The 12741-nt window shown below is 38.7% G+C and overlaps 1 protein-coding gene across 8 annotated transcripts in view; it reads right to left on the reverse strand.

Moving 5' to 3' along the window:
- agfg1a (ArfGAP with FG repeats 1a) overlaps nt 1-10522 on the reverse strand; it is a 32714-nt gene extending 22192 nt beyond the window's left edge. For 5 of the 8 annotated variants that reach the window (XM_028464223.1, XM_028464222.1, XM_028464221.1 and 2 more), the window contains exon 1: nt 10186-10521. In XM_028464223.1, the coding sequence (XP_028320024.1) occupies nt 10186-10352 (167 nt within the window). In that variant the 5' untranslated portion in view covers nt 10353-10521. Of the gene's footprint in view, nt 1-10185 lie in introns of all 8 variants that reach the window. The other 3 variants (XM_028464218.1, XM_028464217.1, XM_028464215.1) reach the window with 1 other exon arrangement.
- Nucleotides 10523-12741: the final 2219 nt, after the last annotated feature.

Below are 12741 nucleotides of genomic sequence, written 5' to 3' on the forward strand. Positions count from 1 at the left end.
TATTGTTTACTGGAATATTGCACTATAATGGTGTCACTGGTAAGAAAAACCCTATGTTTTGTTTACAGATAGCACTACTGGAGATACATATTTGTTTACATTGGCATGTTGACACTTATTTACAGAAATGTTGCACTAAAATAGTGTCACTGTTCATAACACACTTTTTTTTCTTCTTATGTCAGATTATTGTAGATTGATTTCTGACCGATATATCAATAAGCGCAGTATCGTCATATCGTGAGATAATCGTTATTGTGAGCTGTGTATCGTGAGTTACCCAGAGGTTCCCACCCCTAATTAGAAAGACAACTGTCTCCTATATAGGAAGGGTTGAGAAGGTCGTTTTTTGCATTTTCCCAGAGCCATCACCACTACAGGTAGCATGAGGTGGTGTCTACAACCCACAGAAGTTGCTCAGGTTGTGCAGTTCTGTTAGAAACAGACTCCGTGAGGGTGCTAGGAGGGCCCGATGTCCATTGGTATTTGCCAGAAAAAACCAAGATGAGCAGGTTTGCCATCGGTGCTCATCGAACAGGGAAGAGGCAGATTCACTGAGCACCTCTGACAGAGTCTGGAGACCCTGTGGATAATTTTCTCCTGTCTGCAAAATCCTCCGGCATCATGCCTGATGTGGAGACAGTTATTTGGAGGGCTGTGCAAGCCAGAGAAACCCTGACTGCCATTAGGTACTGGGATGAGATCCTTAGACTCATTGTGGATCAAATGCTAGTGCAGTGGGTCCTGGATTCCTTCTGATTCAACAATGTTAGGCCTCTTGTGGCTGAATCCAATCAAGTACATCTGGGACATAATGTCTGATTCTATCCACCAACAGCACATCACACCAAGAGTGGACAGGACTGAAGCTTTGATCCAGGTCTCCTTCACAGCTGTGGCAGGGAGTGCATACAGGCACGACGAGGCCACACCCACTACTCAGCCTCATGTGAACTTGTCAGGGCATTTTCCACAGAAGTTAGATCAGCCTGTGATTGGATTTTTCCACTTTTGAGTATGATTGTGGATCCAGACCTCCATCATTGGAAAATGTTAATTTCCATTGATTATTCTAATGTTATTTTGTACTCATTCCACCACGTAATGAAGAAAGCTTTTCATCAGGAACATTACATTCATTGACATCCATGATATTTCCCTTTACTTTTTTGAGGAGTGTACATTGCCATTTCTGATTCATCAAATGTGCCAAAATATCAAGTGTATAGCAGTTGATGCTGCAAGAACCTTGAACTAAACCAAACTATATCATCAACATGTACTGACCTCAGAAAAGATTGTGAGTTAATCTGTTTGTCAGACAGATGCCAAATGTAAAAAATTATGCTTACGAGGCCAGTTTTCTACATCCTCCACACCTTCATTCCATTCTGCAATAGAAATTATTTTACCTGATAAAATGGGAACCAGATGAATTCAAACACCTGCTATGGATTGTTATATACTTCATCGATCCCAAGTGAAAACTTTCTCATGAAACTTGGCTAGGAGTAATTATTCTTAATTTTGTGGAAGACTAGTAGATCTTAGTATGTTTTAATTAAGATTTTATTTGTATTCCATTTTTATGTGGTAACACCATTCTAAGTTGCTACAAATTATGGTTGCACAACTTTGACCAAAAAACCTAATTGCGATTTTTCTGACAGATATTGCGATTGGATTTACAATTTTTTAAATATATTTTATACATTTAAATGCATGTTTCATTTTTTTTTTCCAAATTCCATGTTTTACACATACATTTTTAAAAATTCTGTTTTCTTTTTAGCAATATTAATAATTTTTTTCAGAAATCATTAGTTTTTAACTCCTGTGAAGAAACAAAATAAATAATAATAATAATAAAAAAAAAAACATAATTAAACAAAAATGTTTGTCAAAAAGAAGTAAGATACAATTAAAAGGTAGATATAAGTTGTACTGACATGGATTATTCTGACTGCTGTTTCTTAATTATTTATTTGTCATAAAGATGTATGAGAGCAGTATTACCCAATTTCCCCTCAGGGATCAATGGTTTACTGAATCTGAGCAGGTTATCGATTAAGTTTTGATCAACTTAATTTAAATTATCTCAATGACATCATTCCAGACCATAATGATTAAACAAAAATAAATGAACACAAGGATACATCAGTTATTTCACCACTAGGGGCCAGATTATTTTTCAGTATCAGAAGTTATCAATAAACTACGATGTTTCAGACTCTACAATCCCTGGCATTGATGCTCTCGTCCACAACTCCACGCAACTTTTCCCACAGATCTTCTGTATCTCTGATGAGATGTTGTTCAAACACTCTGAGCAGGTGAAGGTGATTAAAGCTGATCATGTTTTCACAGAGCGCCGCTGCGCTTGACGAAAAACGGACAGTTTTACAGACAGAGCAAAGTTAAGTGGGCACTGGTGGCTCTGTATTTAGGAGTGAGTGATGTTTTTTAGCAGTTCAGACAGTGTTTTGTGTGGTTTAGACGCTGTTTAAAGTGGCCAGAACGAGAGTGGAGAGGGTGGTGCATCTAATGAGCAGTCGCCAGAAACATTACACCATAAAAAAAATTATTTTCCTCACGGTGACGGCGTTTCATCTCGATTCTGTCCATTTCCGTGTTCAACAGTGGATTCTGTTTTCATTGGTCAATTCTGTCCGTGATTCCATTACATTGGATTTTATAGGTCCCTAGTAGTGGCTGTTCGCGCACGTCTCACTGAGATTCGCTGCAGCGCACACACGCTTGTGTCCTGTAACCATCTCTGATTGGCCAGCAGCTCAGGAAGGCAGTTCTTGGCAATTCTGATTGGTGAACATATGACTCAAATGATGGAGGCGAAAGAAAAAACCTCAGCGTGTAAGGTTAGCTTATCACAGTCATGAAAATCTCAAAATTGATGCGATTAAGGTTAAGGTACAATTACATTTGTTACTACAAATGTAATTGTATGACTTTGTACAATTACAAGAAAAAGCAAATCTATCTATCTATCTATCTATCTAATATGTTATAAAATGTAGGGAAAATAAGAAACTAGGTTGGATAACTTGCTAAAAATAATGTAAAAAACCTACTTTGTATTGTATTAACTGATATGCGCAAGAACCTGCACTAAATATAATGCTACATTACTGGGCTGTTGAACAAGGTAATGCTGAAGGATTAGCATCTACCGACAGCAGATGAATCCTTCAATCAGGCCAGTTTGGGCCAGTCAGGCTTCAAATATGACAACCTTACTTTAGTGTTTTCAAACATGAATAGGGATATACAATTCAACTTTTTCCACTTCTGATATGTTACCAATATTGCAACCTTGCGTATAGACCAGTAGATACCAATATGATATTAGTACAAATGAATCATGAATGTTTTTATTGTATATTCTGTAGTGTGGGATGGGATGTGAGCAAAGGCTTGATCAAGTGATATTACTCTAATAGAGAACAATAGTCAACAACAGTAGTTATTAGAGAAACCGACCCATTTAGGAAATAACGAGTTACATAAATTTTAAAAAGTGTCTATTTGTACAGTAGCCGTACGGACAACCCCCAGTGCTATTGGTACGTTTACCGAAGTACACGTACGTAGCGTCTGATGCTGTGTTCACACCGAATGCGTCACGAAATGTCCAGATTACATACAAAGTCAATGGATAGATGCATCCCAGATAAAAAAATCTTTCCAGTGTGGCAATGCGGTCCGATCCGCACGTCAAGTGCGTTGGTTGTCCGAGCGCGCTCCCGATTTTACGCATATCCGCACAACCGCAAGAGTTGAAATTATTGAACTCCTGCGACTGTTGCGCATGACGAAAGCCAATCAGAGTCTTTGTTGACGATGACGTCAGGCAGTCAACACGGACACCGGTCTGTTCACCCATTCAACCATGGAGTAGAAGCTGTGTGCGACCACCTGGAGCTGTATGACACAGCCTTTATAACCGGGACCGGACAAATAGAAATGTAAATATTTGGGGTTTTAAAAGGCCAACATATATATATATATATATATATATATATATATATATGTCAAAAACTGGTATCTCAGTGGATATAAGAACATTGCTATTCACAGGATATTTACTGTACATGAACACAAATTATTATAAGACCAAAATATGATTTGACAAAGATGCAAAAAACTAAATTAAACATATGAAGCTTTCATTAGTAACACTGTCAAGTTCAACATAAGATTGTAAAGCCACGATAAATAAGAAATGGAAAACTTGTACACACTGCATTTCCAGTAAAAAAATAAAATATATAATTAAGTTGCTGAAACCATAAACAGTAAACATGGATAAATTCAAAAAAGGCTAAAAGTAACTAACCAATGAACTATTGCACTTCTCCCAGTGTTGTAATTTTGTAAGTACAGCACAGAGTCACAACATGTATATACAAGTTAAAGTCTGACTAATCAATCCTCCAGGATATTGACCGATGTGGATTAATCAGTGATAGCTAAAATCAGCATTGGCCGGGCTTTATTTTGGAGTTTTAGTTGATAAAACAAAATGACTAAAATTTGCAGATACAAGGATAGATTTGGAAACAATAATGTTAAGGTGCACACAGTAGGGCTTGAACTTAACATTTCACTGTATTACTCTGTTGAGTAATTTCCAATTACTACGTATGTAAAAGTGGTTCAAAAGGGTGCTGGGTCGCCATAGCTCTGTAAATACTGGGATGGAGTGAACGCTGCCAGGTGTGCTCATATTTAAATGCTGAAGAAAACATGGCTAGAAAAAAAGGGGAAACAATTAATCAGCGCAAGGTAACTCCAAGTCAATCAACCTTCTGGGAAAATCCACGTGTCCAGTTAGAAAGCTGCTGTTGTTCTGATGGAAAAGATCACAGGTGGAAATAGGCAATTAGAAATAGGAGTGTGACGATATGGCGATATATCGCGATATTATTTTTTTTCACACAATTGATTATCGATATGCTCGCGCTAATTATCGTTTTTTTTTTTTCATTCAAGATTTGTTTTAGATTTTCAAAACCATTTCTGCTTATCACTAATATGTGTAGGTATGTCTTCACAGAAATGTTGTCACTGTTGAAGGAACCAATATATTGTTTACTGGAATATTGCACTATAATGGTGTCACTGGTAAGAAAGCACTACTGCAGATACATATTTGTTTACATTGGCATGTTGACACTTATTTACAGAAATGTTGCACTAAAATAGTGTCACTGTTCATAACGCACTTTTTTTTTCTTCTTATGTCAGATTATTGTAGATTGATTTCTGACCGATATATCGATAAGCGCAGTATCGTCATATTGTGAGATAATCGTTATTGTGAGCTGTGTATCGTGAGGTACCCAGAGGTTCCCACCCCTAATTAGAAAGACAACTGTCTCCTATATAGGAAGGGTTGATAAGGTGGTGCTGACCACACACCATTTCTCTGTCTTCTTCCTTTTTGGCTGATTTTTGCATTTTCCCAGAGCCATCACCACTACAGGTAGCATGAGGTGGTGTCTACAACCCACAGAAGTTGCTCAAGTTGTGCAGTTCTGTTAGAAACAGACTCCATGAGGGTGCTAGGAGGGCCCGATGTCCATTGGTATTTGCCAGAAAAAACCAAGATGAGCAGGATTGCCATCGGTGCTCATCGAACAGGGAAGAGGCAGATTCACTGAGCACCTCTGACAGAGTCTGGAGACCCTGTGGATAATTTTCTCCTGTCTGCAAAATCCTCCGGCATCATGCCTGATGTGGAGACAGTTATTTGGAGGGCTGTGCAAGCCAGAGAAACCCTGACTGCCATTAGGTACTGGGATGAGATCCTTAGACTCATTGTGGATCAAATGCTAGTGCAGTGGGTCCTGGAGTCCTTCTGATTCAACAATGTTAGGCCTCTTGTGGCTGAATCCAATCAAGTACATCTGGGACATAATGTCTGATTCTATCCACCAACAGCACATCACACCAAGAGTGGACAGGACTGAAGCTTTGATCCAGGTCTCCTTCACAGCTGTGGCAGGGAGTGCATACAGGCACGACGAGGCCACACCCACTACTCAGCCTCATGTGAACTTGTCAGGGCATTTTCCACAGAAGTTAGATCAGCCTGTGATTGGATTTTTCCACTTTTGAGTATGATTGTGGATCCAGACCTCCATCATTGGAAAATGTTAATTTCCATTGATTATTCTAATGTTATTTTGTACTCATTCCACCACGTAATGAAGAAAGCTTTTCATCAGGAACATTACATTCATTGACATCCATGATATTTCCCTTTACTTTTTTGAGGAGTGTACATTGCCTTTTCTGATTCATCAAATGTGCCAAAATATCAAGTGTATAGCAGTTGATGCTGCAAGAACCTTGAACTAAACCAAACTATATCATCAACATGTACTGACCTCAGAAAAGATTGTGAGTTAATCTGTTTGTCAGACAGACGCCAATGTAAAAAATTATGCTTGCGAGGCCAGTTTTCTACATCCTCCACACCTTCATTCCATTCTGCAATAGAAATTATTTTACCTGATAAAATGGGAACCATTTGAATTCAAACACCTGCTATGGATTGTTATATACTTCATCGATCCCAAGGAAAAACTTTCTCATGAAACTTGGCTAGGGAGTAATTATTCTTAATTTTGTGGAAGACTAGTAGATCTTAGTATGTTTTAATTAAGATTTTATTTGTATTCTATTTTTATGTGGTAACACCATTCTAAGTTGCTACAAATTATGGTTGCACAACTTTGACCAAAAAACCTAATTGCGATTTTTCTGACAGATATTGCGATTGGATTTACAATTTTTAAAATATATTTTATACATTTAAATGCATGTTTCATTTTTTTTTTTCCAAATTCCACGTTTTACACATACATTTTTAAAAATTCTGTTTTTTTTTTTAGCAATATTAATAATTTTTTTCAGAAATCATTAGTTTTTAACTCCTGTGAAGAAACAACATAAATACTAATAAATAAATAAAAACATAATTAAACAAAAATGTTTGTCAAAAAGAAGTAAGATACAATTAAAAGGTAGATATAAGTTGTACTGACATGGATTATTCTGACTGCTGTTTCTTAATTATTTATTTGTCATAAAGATGTATGAGAGCAGTATCACCCAATTTCCCCTCAGGGATCAATGGTTTACTGAATCTGAGCAGGTTATTGATTAAGCTTTGATCAACTTAATTTAAATGAACTTAATTTAAATTATCTCAATGACATCATTCCAGACCATAATGATTAAACAAAAATAAATGGACACAAGGATACATCAGTTATTTCACCACTAGGGGCCAGATTATATTTCAGTATCAGAAGTTATCAATAAACTACGATGTTTCAGACTCTACAATCCCTGGCATTGATGCTCTCGTCCACAACTCCACGCAACTTTTCCCACAGATCTTCTGTATCTCTGATGAGATGTTGTTCAAACACTCTGAGCAGGTGAAGGTGATTAAAGCTGATCATGTTTTCACAGAGCGCCGCTGCGCTTGACGAAAAACGGACAGTTTTACAGACAGAGCAAAGTTAAGTGGGCACTGGTGGCTCTGTATTTAGGAGTGAGTGATGTTTTTTAGCAGTTCAGACAGTGTTTTGTGTGGTTTAGACGCTGTTTAAAGTGGCCAGAACGAGAGTGGAGAGGGTGGTGCATCTAATGAGCAGTCGCCAGAAACATTACACCATAAAAAAAATTATTTTCCTCACGGTGACGGCGTTTCATCTCGATTCTGTCCATTTCCGTGTTCAACAGTGGATTCTGTTTTCATTGGTCAATTCTGTCCGTGATTCCATTACATTGGATTTTATAGGTCCCTAGTAGTGGCTGTTCGCGCACGTCTCACTGAGATTCGCTGCAGCGCACACACGCTTGTGTCCTGTAACCATCTCTGATTGGCCAGCAGCTCAGGAAGGCAGTTCTTGGCAATTCTGATTGGTGAACATATGACTCAAATGATGGAGGCGAAAGAAAAAACCTCAGCGTGTAAGGTTAGCTTATCACAGTCATGAAAATCTCAAAATTGATGCGATTAAGGTTAAGGTACAATTACATTTGTTACTACAAATGTAATTGTATGACTTTGTACAATTACAAGAAAAAGCAAATCTATCTATCTATCTATCTATCTAATATGTTATAAAATGTAGGGAAAATAAGAAACTAGGTTGGATAACTTGCTAAAAATAATGTAAAAAACCTACTTTGTATTGTATTAACTGATATGCGCAAGAACCTGCACTAAATATAATGCTACATTACTGGGCTGTTGAACAAGGTAATACTGAAGGATTAGCATCTACCGACAGCAGATGAATCCTTCACTCAGGCCAGTTTGGGCCAGTCAGGCTTCAAATATGACAACCTTACTTTAGTGTTTTCAAACATGAATAGGGATATACAATTCAACTTTTTCCACTTCTGATATGTTACCAATATTGCAACCTTGCGTATAGACCAGTAGATACCAATATGATATTAGTACAAATGAATCATGAATGTTTTTATTGTATATTCTGTAGTGTGGGATGGGATGTGAGCAAAGGCTTGATCAAGTGATATTACTCTAATAGAGAACAATAGTCAACAACAGTAGTTATTAGAGAAACCGACCCATTTAGGAAATAACGAGTTACATAAATTTTAAAAAGTGTCTATTTGTACAGTAGCCGTACGGACAACCCCCAGTGCTATTGGTACGTTTACCGAAGTACACGTACGTAGCGTCTGATGCTGTGTTCACACCGAATGCGTCACGAAATGTCCAGATTACATACAAAGTCAATGGATAGATGCATCCCAGATAAAAAAATCTTTCCAGTGTGGCAATGCGGTCCGATCCGCACGTCAAGTGCGTTGGTTGTCCGAGCGCGCTCCCGATTTTACGCATATCCGCACAACCGCAAGAGTTGAAATTATTGAACTCCTGCGACTGTTGCGCATGACGAAAGCCAATCAGAGTCTTTGTTGACGATGACGTCAGGCAGTCAACACGGACACCGGTCTGTTCACCCATTCAACCATGGAGTAGAAGCTGTGTGCGACCACCTGGAGCTGTATGACACAGCCTTTATAACCGGGACCGGACTAGGAAGGATTAGGCGTGGAGGAGAATCAGCGAGGAGGTGGTAGTAGCAGGTAAAAGCTCGCTCTGTAGTTTTCATCTTTAAAAGTCGGCACTGAGCTAGGATAGCATTAGCCGCTAATCACACCGGCTTTTTTCACTGGTGGTTTAAGTTTGTGAGAAGGGAAAAATGAGCGCAGCTCCTCGCTTCACCAGGCAGTGAAACTCACTGGTGGGTGGGGCTTTAGTTCAGACGAATGTATGATGCGAATGGGGACATTTTTTGACCCGCCGCAGAAGTCGGTGTGAACTCAGCATTAGGGCTAGGTTCTAACCTTTTTGCAACAATGTTTAGGGTTCGGTGTAGTCTTAGTCACGTGACCTAAACTGGCCAATGAGGGGCGCTGCGTACGGATAGCACGTAGGCATATTGATACGGCAACCATATGGATAGCCACTGCCTAAATTTTAAGCTTAAACAAGAAAATGAACAAGAAGACCCTGAAAAATAGCCTCAATAAATCTAACAACATATTATAGCTGAGATTTTAAATGCATCAGATACTCTCTTTTTGTGTGCTGATATCAGAATAATATCTTACTTTTACTGGATACATTGGAAAAATGACTCCGTTATTCATAATCCAAAAAGTATGAATACTAGCTCACAACAAACCTGTGCACTCTATAACATACTAAAATCCCAGGGATTGTAATCCAGGAATTAACTGTAAACAGCGAGCGTTCCTTTGTGTCTTTGCATGTTGGGAGGGGGTCCGACCTAGCTGGGTGGGTTTGCTCAATGGCACTACGGTCACTGCTAGCAGCTGCTGGCTTATTATCATCAACAGACCAGACAAATTCGCTCCCGAACACTGAAAGGCACAGTTTGTTAACATTCCGCCTGATTCCAGTGATAACACAGAGCACCCCGCCCAGAGACAATGTCAAAGCCGCTCAACTCTCACTCTAAAACTCTGTGTCTGGTGCTAGCTTAGATGCTAACATGCTGCCCCGTAAAGCCGGACAGTCTGACTTGCTAACGTTGTACCGTATATACGCCATGTCTGAAGCTAAGGTCACATGGAAACAACACTCACAGGATGCCCGAGCAAGACGTGCACACGAAGGAGCCCATGGTCATGTTGGCATAGGTCGGGCCGCGCTGGTCGCAGTCAAAGCACTTTCTGTTGTGAGCCAAACTCGTCATTTCTCTCAGCATCTTAAGGTGTTTCTCCTCTTGTTTTCGCTTCGCACTCGCCGCCATGCTGGAGGGTTGAGTGCGTGGTTAATAAACCCGGAGCTGGACCAGTCAGTAGTAACACAAAGAGCCGTGCTTGGTTTAACGGTAGCTGGATGAGCACAGCACAGCGGATGGTGGGTGGCTCTCTGTCTGTTTCACATTCAACCAGCAGAGTCTGACACAGGGGAGCGCAGAGAGACGAGAGGAGGCTGGAGAAACAAGAGCATTCCCTGTTTGCACTTCCGCCTTCGACAAACCTCCGCTAGTCATGCTTTTGAGTGACCCGACATGCCCTACATCCGCCTCCTTTTGGGCACTCCTGAATATATGATTATAGACAGTTTTGGGGAGTAACTGATTACATGGAACGGCGTTACGTAATCAGATTACAAAATACGAGTAACTGTATTCCGGTACAGTTGAAATGGTTACAGGTACATTATTAAAATGAAGGAAGTGTCTAGAGAAACGTTAAACGTAGCCCCATCGGGATTAAAAAAAAAAAATTAAAAAAAAATCTGATTAATTTATTGACCGATTAATTGATTTTGAAAATAATCGTTAGTTGCAGCTTTACTGATGTATTATTCTGAGTATGTGTTATTACTGTGAAGTGTAATATCACCATCAGCACCTATAGAGAATGTATTTATCTTTATTCTTTTCATTGATGGCTGCAATCCTACACTTAAAAAAATCTAATTTAATGTGGAAGTAATCAGATTACAGTACTTAGATTGAGTAATGTAAGGGATTACATTACAAATTACAATTTTGGGCATGTAATCTGTTATCTATAACTGATTACATTTTGAACATAGTCTTCCCAACACTAGATACAATCTAATCTTGACTGTAATAACATTTTCTTCCAAAGAATAGATCAAAAGCAAAAAATGAAAACAAAAAACAACAAAAAAAAACAAAACAAAAAAAAAAACGCAATCAACAAAACAAGTGTGAGGCAGTAGTGAAGACTTTCTTTTAAAATTACATTAATACAGTTTGATAGTTGCATGTTATAAGGTGCATATTGGAAATAAGAAGTTATTTATTGGTAAAGGTCGGTTAATGCCAGATTTACTTTGTCCTTATTGGCAAAATAAAAATAAAAATTTCTTATGACACTTGGGTTGCTGTTACCAGGAACACTTTATTTGGCTGGTTGTTTTAGTTTATGTCACATGTTTCAAAATCTGACTTAAAAATCGCTTACACAGAAAGCAAAGTGCTGAAAGGGTTAAATGTTATCTATGATAGTTTATGGTGATAATGATGTTATTTCCCCTACATTTGATCTGCATCCTGTGCAATTTCAGGTGTGTTTTCATGTTTATCTTAAACATTCAAACACCTCTCTTAGCTGTAGGTGAAATTGCAAAATTCTGCCTGTTTTTCCCTCTAAAGTCGTTTAATATTATTTCAAAGAAACTATAATTATTCCTACTGTTATCCCATTGGCTGTAATGCACCTTTTAAATGATATATATTAACTGTATTGTTAAATATTGCACAAAGCATTTAACCTGGCTGAAGAAACATTGATTTGAGTTGACATGACACCAACCTCTTGCTGATGTGGCTGAGCTCGATATTTAGATTAACTTGTAAAAGTACATTTAAGAAAGCTGGGACTGATAATAATTTTTTTTTTGTGTGTGTCGGCTGAAGAAGAAAGAGAAAAACGGCTTTAACTATCTTGGGGCACTCTTTGGCAGCTCAAAACAGTGCTAGTGCACCTAGTGGTCGGTTTATGATACAATATCACAACCACGTGGTAAGATAGTGCTACTGCAACGCCACAGGGCGCATTGAGCACGTGGAAGGATTAGACAATGACGTGATCTCAAGTTTTACCGCTGCAGATAATTTTTAGGATCATAAAACGCCACTAACTTTGTTCAAGGTTCTTCTTTTGGTTGTTGTGTAAAATCGCTACTCCTGTGTTATTCGTGAACGTATTGGGCTGAAATTTGGTAGGTTTAATCTATGGATGTGTACGCATCGATTCTCGGATCCTGATTTTCGATTTTGGGCCCCAAAAAGAAAAAGAAAGTTGATTTCTCATTTATTTGGGAGCTAAAACAGTTGGTGGTACTGAATCATTGACACATAGCAATATATAAATGGGGCCCATTACCCCGTGTGACGGGGGTGCCAGTGGGAGCCCAGCGGCCTCTTTTTCAAATAACTACTCCTCCGTTAGTGCTCATTAGATCGGAATGCATTTTTGGTATGAATACTCTGAATTAATATGATGAGACACTCAAAGCCCTTTTTTCTGAAATGGGGCCCGGGCCCCCATTTCCATTACTTTCCAAATGTATGGGAACAGTCGAGTGATATATCATTTCAAAGGTAATTCAATGTACATTACGATTATGCCTCGCACAATTCACGTAGGGCCCACTCC

This window comes from Gouania willdenowi, chromosome 13 (genome assembly GCF_900634775.1).
Source record: "Gouania willdenowi chromosome 13, fGouWil2.1, whole genome shotgun sequence".
NCBI classification, from domain to species: Eukaryota; Metazoa; Chordata; class Actinopteri; order Blenniiformes; family Gobiesocidae; genus Gouania; species Gouania willdenowi.